Genomic DNA, 18426 nt, shown 5'->3' with positions numbered 1-18426 from the left:
ACACCGCATGAAAGCCTGGCCAAAAAAGAGGAAAAAAAGGTGTAGTTTGGTCTGTTTGAGTCTCCGTAGTTTGTAGTCTTCCTTGTGCTTTTTAGCACTCATTTTCACTGCATACACAACACAGCGACATTGAGTATTAAGATAATACACACATGCTGCAGTTCTCCTATCTCGTCGCTTGATGTCGCTGCCACCCTGCTGGCTTGCTTGAATCGTTATTTCCTTTCAATTATTTTCAACGATGGCTTCTTATAACTTATTATTTGCAATCCATATTATGCATGTAACTTATGAGACTAACTATTGAAATAAATTCAAGAAAAACAAAAAAAAACACCCTCCCGTTTCTGGTTTATTGCCTGCTGCTATTTGGAACATTATAATCAAGTCAATAATTGATGACAGCGCGCATTTATAGCCATTAAACATTTTCACTTGACTTACGAGCGCGAATGAAGGGACCCAGTGACGTCACAAAAGACGATACAGCGTCACTGACACGGCACTATCCATTAAGATTTCTTCCACAAATTGTGGATGATTGTGTTTCCCTTTACATTATTGCAATGAAACCAAACTACTACAAAGTGTCAAGAACCAGAGCAGGATCAGGACCCAAACGCGTGACGTTCTCTATTTTACGGGAAATGGGGAGTCATGCACGTTAGGCAGCAGTCTGGCGTGAAATGATAGGAAGCTAGAGGCCGTCGAGATCGATACTAATTGCCCAAGTTGATATCGGACAGATGGGGTCGATACTGGACAGGACGGGACAGACAAACAGGATGGATAACGAAACAGAATATCGAAAATAAAAAGGAAAAACTATACAGGAATGAAAACTGGAGAATATAATGAACATGACAAAAATAGACGGGAACCATACCGGACAGGAAATACCAACAGGAACAGGACCGAGTCGAAACCCACGTCTTGCGGGCAGAAGTTCGTTGATGGGCTGACAAAGGAAGCGTGAGAGTGCTGATCTTAAAATAGACAGGAAGCCAATCTGTCAACGAGCTGCAGCTGGCGCCACACGGGCGGGACCAATTGGGCTCCATGGCAACCGCAACAACATTTTAATTTGAGACTCTTTGTGATTAAGGGCTATACAAATAAAAATGACTTGACTTGACTTGACTTAATTACCAGAAATATTTTTTTATCCGTGCACAAAATAATTTTCCTTTCTTTCCTCAAAAAAAATTCAATTACTCTGTCATACAGATTATCCATGCATTTCAGTTTCATCAAGAAGTTCTACCCCATCAAAGCTAATGCTGAAAGTTGTATTTCTGGCATAAATCTTTATTAGATTTAGGGTTGAAAAAAAATCAGCTTGACACAAGCAGAGGACACATGGATGCTGTACTTTTCTCCACCTTTTCATTGTGATACCTCCGTTACGACACCTAACCAATCATAGTTTTTGAAACTGCTGATGTTCTCTTACGCCTGCTAGAAGGCCCTGGCCCGTTAACTTGGAATCTCATTGGCCAAACTAACAGCTTCATTGTTACTTACTTTATGCGCCAGGGCCTGCAGAGCTGATTGTGAAGACCTCCGGGTAGATTTCAGATATTTTTTTAGGCCAGCCGAGAAAGCATTGCAGTCCCCGATGGAATAAAATATATGTTCACATTGGTAGTGTTAGAATTTGCTCTCTAGGTCAGGGGTGTCAAACTCATTTTAACTCGGGGGCCAAACGATAGGACAAACATTCTGTCGGGGGCCGGACTAGTAGATTAAAGAGAAAGAAAAAGAGATAAAGAAATAAGAGAAAGAGGGAGGGACATAGAAAGAAAAAGAGGGAGTGGGAGAGAGCATGAGAAACAAAAGATAAAAAGTCATGAGAGGAGGAAAAGAAAGGGAGAGTAAGAAAGAAATCCAAAGAGAAATAGAAAGACAGAAGGAGAGAAAAGAGAAAAGAAAGCGCAAATGGTATGAAGAGAGAAAGAGAAAAGAGAGAAAAGGAAAAAAGGAAGTTAGAGCAAAAGAGGTCAAAAGACAGAGAGAGAGAGTAAGAGACAAAGAGCAACAAAGGAAGAGAAAAAGAGAGACACAGAGTGAAAGAGACAGAGACAGAGTGGGAGAAAAGGGGTGGAAAAGAAAGATAGAGAGTGAGAGAGAGAGAGAGAGAGAGAGAGAGGGAGAGAGAGAGAGAGACACAGAGAGAGAAATAAATACAAGTACAGTGTCTTTGTGAGAGGCACCTGGCTTTTGGCAACATCAAGTTGACATATTTCAACCTGTAACTTGTTTTTCTCTTGCGCTTCTCTGAGGGTTGTTTCGCGGGCCGGATTCAATCCCTTAGCGGGCCTGATTTGGCCTGCGGGCCCCCTGTTTGACACATGTGCTCTAGGTGTTAAATTAACACAGTTTTTTTTTACTGTATCGTGCACTCGTTGACCTGCACCTTAGTGACCAACACATGCACTACCAATGTCGATCACAATTGCACGATAGTTGACTATAAGTAGTGCCATAAAGTTTTTCGTGTGGCACTATAGCAATATGGAATGCACTAGTGTGTGCTTGGTATGGTGGCAAACCTAGGGTCACAATAGTGTACCAGTGCCCAAATTGCACCCATAGTGCGCACTCGTGGATGCGAATACCGCAGCTCAAAGGGTTTCGACTTCCTTGGCGGAGGTAAAGGTCCATTAAGCGCCATACAGGTTCGACTGAGCTCTGCACTTTTGGGCTGGACGCAAAAGCGCACACGCATCTGAGTCAGCAGCAAAGCGCGCACGCACCTTGCTCGCTTCGGCGTAAATGGAAAGCTTTTACGCGCCGGCCGCCGCGCACGCGCGCCTTAAGTGTTGTCTGTGGGCGGGCGGGAGGGGGAAGGGGGGTCAATGTGGACCTGGATGAGATCTTTAGAACCACCCGGCTCTTTACACGGATGGAGAACCTCTGAGGTTTGCCTCCTCACGCAAACTCCAGGATTTTGAGCAAGACGCGATCAAGGAAGACTTTCCTTCTTTCTTTTCTTTCTTTTTTGGGCCGCAAACATGGCCGTGAACACTGACAACTGCGCGGTGCCGGTCCCGAGGGACCCTTCTAGCCACGGAGACTTCCAGGACACAGAGAAGCTGCTGAGCGCCACCGCGGGGGGCATCCGAGGCGGCGGCGGGACGCGCGAGTCTCTGGACCTGCGCGGCAGCATCCGCTCGCTGGACGCCGAGCAGAACGGACACCGCTCGCCCCTCAAGTCCGGCTCAGTGGGACAGCTGGCGGCCGCGCCCAGGTCGTCGTCCCGTCTCAGTCTGGCGTCCGGGGTTCCGCCCGGGAGGGCGCCGCCCAGCTACCTGTGGCTGGCCGTCCTCTCTTGCCTCTGTCCCGGCGTGCCGCTCAACGTGTGCGCGCTGTGGTACGCCAGCGTGGTGAGCTCACTACTTGCAAAATTAATTTTTTGCGCATTTCAAACTCAAACTCTTTTTGCATGACGTCAACAAAAAGGCTGTAGGCCTTTACACTGGAACTGGAATCTATAGATCTGGATCCAAATCTTGTTCCAAAATCTTAGCAAGTGGGGCGATTCCAGTCTACCCGTCCTGTGTTTTGAGTACATTTTAAATATGAGTTAGGAAAAAATGTTTGCTGTCATCGCAGAAGGGAAGTACCGACGATACTAAGTATCGGTATCGGTGTCGATACCGAAGGGCGTAGGTTTAGTCATGGCAATCATAGCACAATTTTATGTGATCACATACTATTTGTGGTGATAAAACAATGTTTTCCCGATACCTACACCCTTAAAGTAGCGTGTTTACATTCTATTTTTCCTTTATTTTGTTTTTGTCATTTATCGTTAAAAATGAGTTACCAAATATCTTATTCGTCCCCACCGGAGCCGATACTATGAATCATTATATTACTTTTTTCAATCACTAGGGCTGCACCAAACGATTATTATAATAATCGACGAATAGCTCGATTATTTTTTCGTTTAATCAATGTATCAGATTTTTAAAAAACACGCATTTTTAATTTTCTCCTCTTTATTGAAATATTCAAGTTTTGAACAGATAGGAAAACAATATTTTGTCATGGTTGCCATGTCAAATTGGCTCCCTGTCAGTATTTAAACTTTGTCCTCTTTTGTCGGTCCATCTGCAAATCTCTGTTTTTAGACGGCAAGTCATTTTTCGCCTGTTTTTTGCTCCTATTTTGTCTCCTGTTCTGATCTGTTTTGATCTCGACCACGTCTGTTCTCCCGTCCCGAATAACGATCTGTTTTTTTTCTCGACCACGTCTACTCTCCTCTCCTGGCTTTTGACTTGTTTCCAATCCCGATCCCGATTTTGTGTACTTTTATCCCGGCTACTGACCCGTTTTTTTCCGTTCCCGACACCGCCATCGCTCGCCACAGAAATACCACTTCCGCGTCAGAGCAACCTGCTCCCCGCGACCAGCAATCTCCGGATCATGAGTGCAATACTTTCCCTTCTTCCCAATAAAACTGTGAGTAACGTTACGCGAGTGGGTCCTGTTTCCGTTCTGGTCCTGACACATTTTCTAATTTGAAAAAATTCAAGTTTTTGTCAAATAGCTCAACAATAAACAAAATGCACACAAAAATATGCTATACACATGCAATTATGCAAGAATCGTACTAACAAAGAGAGGCATCATGGGAGGTGAATGCGACTACTTTGTCGGAAAAAGAGAACCTCACGCATCAAAATATGGTCTCGAGGCGCCTTCTGCCGGACTATAGTAGCTACTACAAGTTAATCACCAGATAAAGAGGACGCCACCCAACAAAACGCGATCTCACGTCGCCCTCTGCTGGATAGAAGTGGTATTACAAACATGTCCCCTCAACAGCCCAATTACACTACACAACGAAATTCAATTCCCACGTGTTTGCATTGAGTTTACGTGTTAAGTGATACATGATTCGCACCACACAACATATCCGGTGATGAAATTCGTTGCCAACGATTTTAATAATAAAAATGATCGATTCCTTGTTGCAGCCCTAGTGATCACAAAGGATTTGTGAGGACAAAACAACAATTGCTATTATATATGCGTTAAAAATGACAAAGCAAATATGTTATCCCTCATCACACGAGCAAGTAACGGGTAAGTACTGATACCAGGCATCAGTGTCAGTGACAATACCAGACTTATTTCAAATTACTGGTTCTTGCATCACTGGCAACCCAACCACGTATGAGCGGCTGGGTTGTGTCAGTTTTACAATCAAGAACTGTCAAGACCAGAACAGAGACAGGACCCACTTGTGTACGTGTCCCTCAGTTTTATTGGGAAGAAGGGAAAGGATAGCGCACACGATCCGGTGATCGCTGGTTGCTGGGAGCAGGTGGCTCCGAACGCGGAAGTGGTACTTCCGTGGTGAGCGATGGCGGTGTCGGGAGCGGAAAAAACAGGTCAGTAGCCGGGGCAGGAGAGCAATAAACGTGGTCGAGATCAGAAAATGGGTCGAAGCCGGGAAACAGACGGCCAAAACAGGAGTGAGCGTCAAAAAGCTTGCCTAGCGTAAACTGAGGTTCGCAGATGGACTGACAACCGGTGACAGAAAGACGGGGGTTTAAATAGTGACAGGGAGCCAATTAGAGTCTGAGGCAGTTGGCACCAAAGGAGCGGGCACAGGTGCTTCGCATCAGTAATCATGATAAGAACTAGAATTTAGGCGAATAAGGAATTGTGATGAATCATTTCACTCAAATTTCTGGAGAAATATGTTAGGATTTTAAATAAATACATTTGGGGGCAAAGCAATGGGTTTTGGCATTGGTGGGGACATAGCACATTTTTTTCACATGTTTTTTTCACGTAACTGCTCGATATTGGTGGGGGTCACGTCCCCACTTTCCATGCCAAAATTATATCCTTGTTTTTGGGCATTAGCAACATTTATGCACTCATGGTATCGGTATCTTGTATCAGTAAAGGGAGGTTCAATCCAACTTTACTAAGACTGATGTCAATACTCTCAAATAGACATCAATACCAAACATTAAGATACCATTTGCATAGAAAATTTGCCCCTTCCTCCCGAAAAATGACATCAATTTTAAACAAATAACCCCAACACGATATTGTCTTTCTTTAAAATGTCAGACATTAGTGGAAATGTATAGTTGCCATGGTGCCCAATTGGCCCCGCCTGTGTGGCGCCAGAAGTGGCTCGTTGACAGATTGGCTTCCCTCCTATTTAGGCTCAGTGCTCTCACTCACCCTTTTTCAGTCCTTCAACAAACCTCTGCACCCTCAAGACGTGGATTTTGACTCTGTCCGCTTTCCTGCTTTTGTTTCCTGCCCGTCTAGTTTGTCCTGCTTAATATCGATCTCCAGTTTCGTTCCCATCTAGTTTGTCCTGTTTAATTTTGATATCCAGTTTTGATATCAATCCTGTCTGTCCCGTCCTGTCCGGTATCGACCCCATCTGTCCGATATCAACCCCATCTGCTCGAGCATTTGGTATCGATCTCGTCGGCCTCTGGCTTCCTATCATTCCACGCCAGACTGCTGCTTAACGTGCATGACTCCACATTTTCCATAAAATAAAAGCTTGTGTGAGAAACGTCACGCATTTGGGTTCTCCTCCTGTTCCGGTTCCTGACAATCTGGAGCCACAAATATACACATATTAAGCTCCACAGAGCCACTAGAGCGGCGCTAAAGAGCCGCAGGTTGCTGACCACAGCAGTAGAGTTTGTAAAAAAGCCACCGAAGGGCTCCCTATACAGGTGTCGGTATTATGCTTTTAATAAGACCGGTATCGACACTAATACCTGGAATTGGTACTTGCCCATTACTTATCATGAGTATTCATCATACTTGATATTAATATCGATGAAGAGTCGAGTAGTCGTGTGGGTATCAATCTGACAAAAAATGGTATCGAATCTCTTTATATTTTACAGTAACTTCAACAATAATACCCCCAAAAATTGTCAGGAACCGAAACAGGATCAGGACCCTAATGCGTAACATTTCTCAAACAAGCCTTTCATTTTACGGGAAATGGGGAGTCATGCACGTTAGGCAGCAGTCTGGCGTGGAATGATAGGAAGCCAGAGGCCGACGAGATTGATATCAATTGCCCGAGTAGATATCAAACAGATGGGGTCAATATCGGACAGGACAGGATGGACAGGATTGGTAACGAAACAGGATATTGAAATTAACCAGGACAAACTAGACGGGAACGAAAACTGGAGAGAATAATTAACAGGACAAAATATAGACGGGAACAAAACTGGAAACGATATTAAACAGGACACAAATAAACGGGAACAATACCGGACAGGAAATACGAACAGGAAACGGGACCGGGGCCAAAACCCATCTTGCGGGGCAGAAGTTCTTTGACGGACTGAAAAAGAAAGAGTGAGAGCACTGAGCTTAAATAGACGGAAAGCCAATCTGTCAACGAGCCGCAGCTGGCGCCACATGGGCGGGGCCAATTGGGCGCCACGGCAACTGTGACAAAAACATAATTTACTCAAAACAAATAATTTATCAATTCGGCGGGTAAATGTTTATAAAAAGACATGACAAAGGTTTGTTTAAAATACTTGACGTAAATAATTCCTATCTAAAACTAAAACAAAGATAAGTATTCAACCAGTTCTCTCCCAGTGACGCAATGATATCTGTGTGTTTACAATTAAAAACTGCAACTCTGTGTTTATGTTTCCCCTCTCAATTCTGTGTGCAGAGGTATCTTTTAATACGAGCTTAATTCGCTCCAGAATTGTGGAATGTAGATAATAACTAATGATAAGTATGTAGGCATCAGGTGATGGTCGTGGGATTGACGTTGTTGCAAGAGGTCACAAGCTGATATGCGGAGGGAGCCACTTATTTTGGAGGGATCGTCGTGTGGCGTCGCCCCAAAAAATACGCAGAGAGGCGATATGGCAAAAAGGGAACGCGCTTTATTGCATTCGGGACACGTTCAAAGTTCCAGACGTTCAACATTGGCTTTTATAGTGTTCTCAAATCAAGTTAAGATATCTCGTGAAGGTCATCCTCCCCGGCTCCCTCAGCATATCAGCTTGTGACCTCTTGCAACAACGTCATCCCACGACCTTCACCAGATGCCTACATACTTATCACGAGTTATTATCCACATTCCACAACACTCGTAGGTCGAATTGCTGGTGTTACGAGCAAATGAATTCAAAACTAATTGGTCTGCTCCTGTCCTCCCAAAAGCATAGAAGAGAACCCTGATCATGTACTGCACAGGTGTCAAACTGGCGGCCCGCGGGCCAGATCAGGCCCGCTAAGGGATTGAATCCGGCCCGCGAGACAACACTCAAAGAAGCGCAAGAGAAAAACGAGCTGCAGGTTGAAATATGTCAACTTGATGTTGCCAAAGCCAGGCGCCTTGAACAAAGACACTCTACTTGTTTTTCCTTTTCTCACTCTCTCTCTCTCTCTCTCTCTCTCTCTCTCTCTCTCTCTCTCTCTCTCTCTCTCTCTCTCTCTCTCTCTCTCTCTCTCTCTCTCTCTCTCTCTCTCTCTCTCTCTCTCTCTCTCTCTCTCTCTCTCTCCCTCTCTCTCTCTCTCTCTCTCTCTCTCTTTTCCACCCATTTTCTCCCACTCCCTGTCTCTGTCTCTTTCTCTCTCTGTGTCTCTCTTTTTCTATTCCTTTGTTGCTCTTTGTTTCCTGTCATTCTATTTTTCTCTCTCTCTTTCTTTCTCACTCTTTGTCTTTTTCTTTCTCTCTCTCTCTGTCTCTGTCTGTCTCTGTCTCTCTGACTCTCTCCTGTCTTTCTATTTCTCTTTGGATTGCTTTCTTCATCTCCCTTTCTTTTCCCCCTCTCTCACGACTTTTTATCATTTGTTTCTTACGCTCTCTCCCTCTCTCTCTTTTTCTTTCTTTGTCCCGCCCTCACTCCCTTTCCCTCCCTCTTTCTCTTATTTCTTTCTCTCTCTTTTTCTTTCTCTTTAACCTACTAGTCCGGCCCCCGACAGAATATTTGTTCTATCGTGTGGCCCGCGAGTTAAAATGAGTTCGACACCCCTGATGTACTGTATAACTAAAAATACATTAAATTACTAATTCAAAAAAAAAATACAGTGATTAGGAAAATGAAATGCAAGTTTATTATGAGCGCTGAAGTGAATGTATGCTGCAAGAAAGAGTCATGGAAATCGCATACCAGTTAATTAAATATTTAAAAAAAAGAAAAAAAGAAAGATCTCATCTTGCCCATTTCGTATCTAATCCAGATCGTCTCAGTCACTGGTAACAGACGACAACATCATCGTATATTGCTAATATCGTTGTGTTATACTATGTTTCTCGCTGTGAGTTGCGTGGTTTTTGTAAGGTTGTTGCTTAATCATGGGAATTGCGATCATTGATAATGTCACAAAGTGGAAGCAGGAAAAAAAGACCCATTCGCGTAGATGTACTCAAAATTTATTGGGGGAAGGATGAGGAGGGTGCGCACACTCGATACGGGCATCGATGGTCGCGGAGTGGATAAGTAATCCAAACAAAAGACAAGTTGTCGAAAACAAACTAACCAAAAACAAAACAGGATCAAATACGGGCAGATTCACAGAACTAGGCATTTAACAGGTTTAAACAGAAGTCTCACGGAGTTTAACCAGGTTTAACAAACATTCCAGCCACGCACAGTACAAAGGAGCGCGCTTAAGTACTCCAAGAGCAATCAGTCCATTGCGTCTCAGCCGGTGTCAAGGGGCGGGGCCAGCTGGGCGCTATGACAACTGTGCAGGACATGACAGATAAAGGGATCTATTGGCGGAGATTGACAGGTATGAGACTGTTGAAAATATCTAAGCACCTACTGTATACTTTAATTAAAAGTAAACTTTAAATAAACATACAAAGGAAAACATTTACAGCACTTTTTTGCTGTAGTAGTTTGCTGGTGCAAACTGGACAAGCTGATGCTAACGGTAAGCAGTCACGAGCGATGAGCGGTTTTGAGCGGTCTCTAGTGGTAGCCCTTGGGACTGCTGGTGAACTGGATTTTCCTTTTGAGCAAGAGTTATCTTTTTAAGAATAAAACTTGTATACCGAAATTCTCGCGTTTGGAGTTTCTCGTATAAAGAGGTACTACTGTATTTCCTTGTGCGTGTTCCTTACCTCTTACTGACTTCTGACTTCCGTCCGGTGGCCAGTCCCGCTCGGTGTTGAACAATGGAGACGTGGAGGCGGCTCGCAAGTACGGCCGCGTTTCTCTGCTGCTCAGCCTCCTGGCCATGCTGTTGGGCGTGGCCGTTATCGTCTTTATCGTCTTCACCATCGGTAAGTTTGTACCCGAAACACAACATCGTTTGCAAACACTTCTATGTACTAGTACGCTCACTTGTGATACCCTCCCCTACCAAATCTTGTGCATGTTTGCCTCACAAAATATGAAAACACGCCGTTATCATGGTAGTGAAACTAGAAAGTGCCAGTATCTCAAAAGGACAGTGTCGATAGATAGAACATACAGCTCCAGAGCTTCTTGCACACAAAAGCAGATGTTTTGCTGGCATTTCTTTTTATTGGGGGTGCTTTGTCACAAAACCTAGCTAAAAACACTCACAGAGGCCTAAAGTACAACTGTATACATTTTCACGAAAATAGATTCAGCCATTTTGGAACATATAAGTCACATACGAACACAAAGACACAGACACACACACAAACACACATCGGGCTTTTTTTTTTTTTTTTTAACTTTTTATTTCTCACACCCATTTTTGACAGAGGTTTGATTCCCCCCTTACATCAACACAAAATATATACACTTGACACACTCATAAATAACAGAAGGAACAACAAAGAACAAAAAATGCTATTAATAGAAAATAAGAATAAATGCTCATACAATAAATCCATACAAAAAGAAATATATATATATATATATATATATATATAAATTAATACATCCAAATATACACCCAAAGAAAAAAAAAAAAACGAAAAAAAAAAACACACATAATAATTAGGGGGAGGTGTTTAGACATCAAGTAAAATTTGTGTGATAGGCTTCCATCTTTTCTCAAATTGGTCAAGTTTCAGTTGAAGTCTTGCAGTGATTTTTTCCATAATGTACATTTGCTTTAATTTGTCTCTCCATTGTTTTATGTCAGGCGGTTGTGGTTTCAGCCAGGACACTGTGATCATTTTCTTTGCTACCAGAAGCATTACCCTTAGTATATATTTCTGTTGACCAGATAGTAATTCTTCTGGCAAAATTCCTATTATGTAAGCCTTTGGGTCCAACCGCAACTCCCAGCCAGTGATTAATTTTATTTCTCTCTGGATACTTCTCCAAAAATTTGATATTACAGGGCAATTCCAGAAAATATGCGTAAAGTCTCCGACCCCCCCACAGTTACGCCAACATAGATTCGAGGTATTTTTATACTTTGAAGTGATAGAGGGTGTATAGAAGAATCGCATTTTTACTTTCCATTCAAACTCCCTCCATGTCGGGCTGTTGGTTATTTTGTGTCCCTCTTTCAATGTTTTTTCCCATTCGTTGTCTTTTATCGCTACATTAGTTTCTTGTTCCCATTTTTCCTTAACTGCCATGTCCTCATTACTGAGGTCCATTCTCAGGGCTTTATATAGTTTTGATATAACCCCCTTTATTGATTGTCCTTTTGTATACGATATTAATAATTGCTCTACCTTAGTTGGCTCCTTACATATTTTCCCCCATTCCTCGTGTTTCTGGAGGTAATGTCTTAGTTGCAAATATTTGTAGAAATCATTTCTGGGTAGGTCAAATTCTTGTTGGAGTTGTTCAAATGATTTCATTGCCTGTGCTTCCAATACTTGGGTAATCAACATCAGTCCTTTTTGGGCCCATTTTTGAAACCCTACCTCCATAACCCCAGGTTTAAAGTCTGGATTTTTCGCTATTTTGGTAGCCCTATTCACAGATCTTGATATTTTTAATTTTTTTTGTATTGTTGACCAAGTTTTAATAGTTCCCTTAATCCATTCATTCTGGATTTTTAATTTCTTCCACCTCGTGACTGATATGTATGGTAACGATTCCACAGGCATATTTGGACAAGATCGCTGCTCCATGTCCACCCATATCGCATCTTTGTCTGTAGTAATCCACAAGATGAGTGCTTTAATTTGAGCTGCCCAATAGTAATATTTAATATTGGGTAGGTCTAGGCCCCCCTTTTCTTTAGGAGCTAACAGGGTTTTGTATTTTATTCTAGGTTTCTTGTTTTGCCAAAGGAATTTTGCTATCAACTTATTTAACATTTTAAATGTGGATGCCGGGATCAGAATTGGAAGGGATTGAAACAGAAATAATAGTCTTGGTAATATGTTCATCCTGATTGTTTCTATCCTGCCGATAAGACTTAAGGGCAAAATTTCCCATTTTTCCAAATCTTTCCTTATTTCTTTTATCAACATTCCATAATTTGCATCAAACAGCTGTGTGGTATGTGGTGTAATGGTCACCCCCAAATATTTAAACCCTTTATTTGTCCATTTAAAATCAAATCTTTCACTCAAATCTGTTGGACATTTTCCTGATATCATCATTGCTATTGATTTGCTCTCATTATTTGAATACCCAGCTACTTCTCCATATATTTTAAGGCTCTCCAACAGTGGTGGTATTGATAACGAAGGTTCCTCCAGCATTACCAACAGGTCGTCTGCAAACAATGATATTTTATGTTCTGTTCCTCCTTCATCCAATATCCCCCTTATTTGCTCATTTTGTCTAATTGATTCTGCGAGTGGTTCTATGCTTATTGCAAACAAGAGTGGGCTTAAACAATCCCCTTGCCGGACTCCTCTTTTGATTTCAAAGAAATCTGAACAGTGACCATTTACTCTAAGACGAGATTTAGGATTTTTATAGATTATTTTCACCCATTCAACAAATATTGGAGGGAAGCCAAAGGCTATAAGTGATTGATGTAAGAAGCTCCATTTCACCCCATCGAAAGCTTTTTGTGCATCCAAGCTCAGTAACATCGAGGGTTGGGTCTTAGATTTTGTGCTCGTAATTATGTTTAGTATCCTCCTAATATTGTTTGCACCCTGCCTTCCCGGAATAAACCCTGTTTGATCATTTCTAATTAATTTCGCTATAAATTTCTGCATTCTTTTTGCAAGTATGCTTGTAAGAATTTTTAGATCATTACAAAGTAAACTAACTGGTCTATAGCTTTCACACAATATTGGGTCTTTTCCTTCTTTGTGCAGGACTGTTATGATGGCTTCCGACCATGCTTTGGGGGGATCTCCTTTTGATAGAGCATAGTTAAATACTTTACATCGGGCTTTTTAAATACGTTTGCATTACATAGATAGATAGATAGATAGATAGATAGATAGATAGATAGATAGATAGATAGATAGATAGATAGATAGATAGATAGATAGATAGATAGATAGATAGATAGATAGATAGATAGATAGATAGATAGATAGATAGATAGATAGATGTAGGGAAATTCACACTCCAGCAGTATCCTTGTGTTGAAAAATAAGATAATCAAATAAAAGAAATAGAATACAAAAATACCCAATATAACGTGTTGATATAGAGTATTTAAATAGTGCTACGTAAAATACACACTGTAATAAAAATAGGGTAATTGGCAAATGTGGGGGTGTGGTTTAATTTGGGCTATTACACCTCCGGGTGGAGTTAAAAAGCCTCATGGTATGAGTGTGTATTATTCAACACTACTTAGGGGTGAAAACAATATCACTATGAATAAACAATATTAATTTAAATGATAAGTAAAAATACATGAACTAGCATATGAACATGCATTTTTTTAGAAATACTTAGCATTTACTCTACCTGCCATGACCCTCATCTCAAATGAGCTGACATCATTGGCTGCCATCTTTGCTGCTACGCGAAAAACTTCCAAAAAGCAGGGAAGAAAAATTAGAAGTCAAGTGGTGCGTTTTGGTCACTATTAGTCGATGCATTTCGTATCCGTCGCTCTCATATACAGTTTGTGATCCGAACATGGAAGTGGATCTGTAGCGAGCGATGGCGGTGTCAAGGACGGAAAAACAGGTCGATAGCCGGGACAGGAGAGCAAAAACGTGGTCGGGGTCAGAAACGGATCGGAAGCTGGACAGATTAGTTGACTGTATATTCCGTGCTAGTTCATGAACTGTATCGCGCTTGATATATTGTGCTTTTATCATTCCAAAGCATTTTCAATGAAGTTGTCACAGACCAGGAACGGAGACGGGACCCAATAGCGTTCGTTTTACTCAGTTTTTATTAAGAAAGAGAACAGTGCTTGCATCCCGTGTCGAGCGAGGGTAGTCGATGGCCGGGACGGAGGAGCCAAAAGCAGAAACAGGTCCAGAAAAGAGGTCGGTAACAGGTAACAGGCAGGAAACAGGGCAAAAACAGGTCGATGGCCGGGACGGAGGAGCAAAAACAGAAACAGGTCCAGAAAAGAGGTCGGCAACAGGTGTCAGGCAGGAAACAGGGCAGAATGGCGTCGGAGAGTACAAAAGCTTGCCTAGCTGAGAGCATAGGTTCGCAGACGGTCAACAGGGCAGCCGCAGGTGCCCCGAATCAGTAATCATGACAGAAGTTTACAGATAGACACAAGGTAGTGGTACATCTCTTGCACTATTAGTGTTTACTGTGTTCATTGATGACAGGCTCTTTCTTTTAAAATGTCAACATATTTTTGTTTACATATTTTAAGATATTAAGGATGATATTTAATGACAACAATTCTAGAGAACTGAAATTTTTCCAGGTCGTGAAAAATATTGTTGTCACGTCCAGAACAAAAAGGTAGACCCAATCGCATAACGTTTTTCTCAAGTTTATTGAGGGAAAGGAAGGGGCAGCGCCCGCGATCTGGTGTTCGCTACACGCGGGAAGCAAGTCGCTCTTGCAATCAGATCGTGATCCGAATACGGAAGTGGATCTTCCGTAGCGAGCGTTGGCGGTGTCAGAGACGGAAAAACTGGGCAGTAGCCGGGAGTGGGAGGGCAAAGCGTGGTCGGGGTCGGGAACGAGTCGTAAGCCAGGACGGGAGAGTAGACGTAGTCGGGATCAAAAATGGGTCGTAAGCCGGGACGGGAGAGCAGACGTGGTTGGGATCAAAACAGGTCACAGCGGGAGACAAACAGGAGCAAAAATGGGACAGGCGGGAGTCAGGGTCGAAAAAGGCTTGCCTAGTATACACTGAGGTTCGCAGACGGACTGACAAAAGGGGACAGTTAGGACTGGGTTTGAATAGGGACAGGGAGCCAATCAGAGCCCGGATTGGTTGGCGCCAAATGAGCGGGCACAGCTGAGTCACATCAGTAATCATGACAACCGTGCTTTGATAAGAAGAAAACGTGTATGAACATAATTTTCATTACTCAATAAAAGTTGTAATTTTTTGGTCACTTTCTACACTAATAAGCTAATTAAATTCTTCCTTCATGGAAAAATGTGTTACTTTGCTGCTATGTTTGCTTAAGTCTTCTCTCTTTCTGACTTATATACTTGCAAAAGGGGGTGTACTAAATATTATTTACGCAAGCAGTCAAAAGTGCTAAAAATTCTGTGTGTGTGTGCCTTTGTGTATAGAGCTCCAGCAGTGAGCATGGGGCAGGAGCGGCGTCCCGACTTCCTTTGGACCGATTTTGAACTCGGCCGGAGGAAGGACGAGATGTAAGAGCACAAATGAAAGAAGGAGAACTGATGTGACGGAAAAGAAATGGCATCATTCCGCTCGACCTTGAAATTCACCATCAAGGTCAGAAGCGGAGAAGGAGCTTGTGACACACTTGTCGCACAGTCCCAACTGGTAACGGGTCAGCGCCGACCGGCTAACTTTACAGAGGAGCGCGAAACCAAAGAAAAAAATAAATCATTCCCTTGCAGTCCCCGCTCCAAAATGGCCGCCCTGAGAGAAGCAGCGCTTTTTGGTTCCTTCCCAAAGACTTGTGAGCGTCCCGCTCGTGTCGCTGGTGATGGCGTGTACTTTGTATGTTTCTACTGTATGACTGAAGCGCTCGTTTGTTTGCATGTGTCAAATAAACTGGAATGAGCATGTGACACCGGTGCCATGTGTGGTTGCTATGGCGATACTAGGGTAAAGACGGAAGGAAGCCAGTTTTGCTCTTTGAGAAATTCGCAGATTGGCCACACGGGCGGGGCCAATTGGGCGCCATGGCAACCGTGACACATATGGTGGCAATACTAACAACGCAATATCAAAGTCCTGAATCTAATTGAAGTAAATTCAAATTAACTGGTAATACAATGCCTAAAAAATACAAATAAGTTCCATATGTACAATTACTGTAAAACAGTGATCCGCAACATTTTCTGTACCATGGACGGGCTTAAGATCTGTCTATTCTTACAGCCCCGCCCAATAATCCATTGTGCAATCCCTGGATCACAGATAATATAGAAAGAGCCATTACATTTGATCCCATCCTCATACTATTGTTACTCAAGTTGTACAATGTTGTTTTTAGCTGAACTATTTCCCATAATGCCCCATTACAAGCGTGGCATTGTGAGTAAAAATAGTGTGATGATGATATAAACTCTAATGCCTTTTCCTTTTTGCTCTTTGAGGAAGTCGGAACATGATTAGTTGGAGATCTAAAGCTTAACGACTCGGCGATACAAAACGATATATTTTTTTACTATATTCATTCAGTATGAGAAAAGCAAACACATGATGACCATGGAAACGATGGTTGCGATAACCCAAAACGACATGAACCGCTACCCTCACTAGGTTGCATGGCCGTAACCTATTGATGATCGGTACTATGAGAAGTCATTTAAAGCAAGTAAATCTACTACAATACTCACTAGTGGAAGTTTTAAGACCAGTGTCATTTCTAATCTGCCGTTAACGCCCACCCTGCCCATCTGCATCCGGCCGCTACTCCACTTGACCAGCTCAAGTCACACCAAAGAGGAACACAAATGATTTTTACCTTAACATTTACATTAATATCTTACACATAATTATATACTAGATACACGTAACTTACTATGACCTCACGTAACGTTTACCACAGGTTTTATTGACGGGCTTAATATCTGACTATTCTTACAGCCCCGCCCAGTAATCCATTGTGCAATCACTGGTAACAGTTAACATAGAAAGAGCCCATCCTCATACTTTTGTTACTCACAATGTTGTTTTCGCTGAACTATTTCCCATAATACCCCATTACAAGATTATACAGTGTGGCATTGCGAGCAAAAACAGTGTGATGATGATTTAAACTCTAATGCCTTTTCCTTTGTCATCAACAATCTTAGTGGGTTGGGATTCGGCGCTCTCATCGCGACAATACGGGTTCGATTCCCATGGCAGTCATTGCTGGATTAATCAGTTCAGCAATATTTGTCGACCTATCGAGCTGCTCGAATACAGGGACATAACACAAATTTGAGGTTTTGTTTGGGGTATAAAAAAATGCAGGAACGGCTGAAAAAATTATGGTAGAAACCAAAAATAAGGCCATTTTCTTTACTTTCTGTGCGGGCAGGCACAGTGGTTGCCGACTACTGCTGTAAAACTGGGAAGTCACTTGAGAAGCTCTGCAGAAGAAAAGCAAGCAGCCGTTTACTGACTGCACGCCAAAATAATCGATCAGGTTTTCTACTCATCCGGCTGTCTTCCTTACATCCCTCCCTCTCTTCTTACATCCCTCTTTTCACACTGTTCCCTTGCTGACCAACGGGAACGAAGCATCCACCTAGCGCATCTTCTGACTTCTTGCAGGACATCTTGTGGAGGTGTGTCTCCTGATCACAGACCCAGAAAGTCACATGATCACTGCTATGATGTCATCTAATCAATCATGGATTTCCGACAAAGTTCTAATCAATCGATTTAATAAATTATCCAGAAAACAAAGAACAAACATCTCACATCTCGTTGGAGCCTCACATTTCTCCTGAAAACTGTGCATTGAACTTCACATTGACAGACAAAGACGTCCCCCGAGTGGACAAACCTCCTCGCCCATCGCCGACTTCCTGCATTAAGGCTTTTAAGCGATGAGAGCCGCCTAACCCGCAGCATTGCTTATCGAACACTCCTCCTCCTCATCTTCTTCATCATCATCACCGGCATGGTCTCCGAGAGAGCGTGGTGTCGTCTGGGACATGTGTAAGGACGAGATGGAGTGAGATGAGGAGGTCACGTGTAAGTACTTTTGTGTGTTCCTTCCTGCGGTTGGATTTACTGGAGGAGGCACTTAGAGACCCCCAGAGAGACTAAGGAGGGATGGGGAGGACAGCCTCCTATTACAGAAGCATTTAAGAAGGAGGTTGGCCCCCTGCTGGTAGTATGGTGAAACATCAGGAGCTCTACAAGTCCATCGGGAGATCGTTCTTCATCGCAGCAGACGCCTACCGTCTACCCATCTTCCGCTGCAGCCTGCTTTCATTTGGGGGCTAGCAC

General features: G+C 42.8%; 1 protein-coding gene across 1 annotated transcript; it reads left to right on the top strand.

Moving 5' to 3' along the window:
- The first annotated feature begins 2909 nt into the window (after nt 1–2909).
- LOC148349052 (trafficking regulator of GLUT4 1-like) lies at nt 2910–16043 on the top strand. Its single transcript, XM_088321584.1, has 3 exons — nt 2910–3386; nt 10147–10273; nt 15573–16043. The coding sequence occupies exons 1-3, from the start codon at nt 3015–3017 to the stop codon at nt 15584–15586; spliced, it is 513 nt and encodes a 170-aa protein (XP_088177710.1). The 5' UTR covers nt 2910–3014; the 3' UTR covers nt 15587–16043.
- Nucleotides 16044–18426: the final 2383 nt, after the last annotated feature.

This window comes from Urocampus carinirostris, chromosome 17 (assembly GCF_059441175.1).
Source record: "Urocampus carinirostris isolate Australia breed hairy pipefish chromosome 17, RoL_Ucar_1.0, whole genome shotgun sequence".
Taxonomy (NCBI): Eukaryota; Metazoa; Chordata; class Actinopteri; order Syngnathiformes; family Syngnathidae; genus Urocampus; species Urocampus carinirostris.
This window is presented reverse-complemented; position numbering and strand designations above follow the sequence as displayed.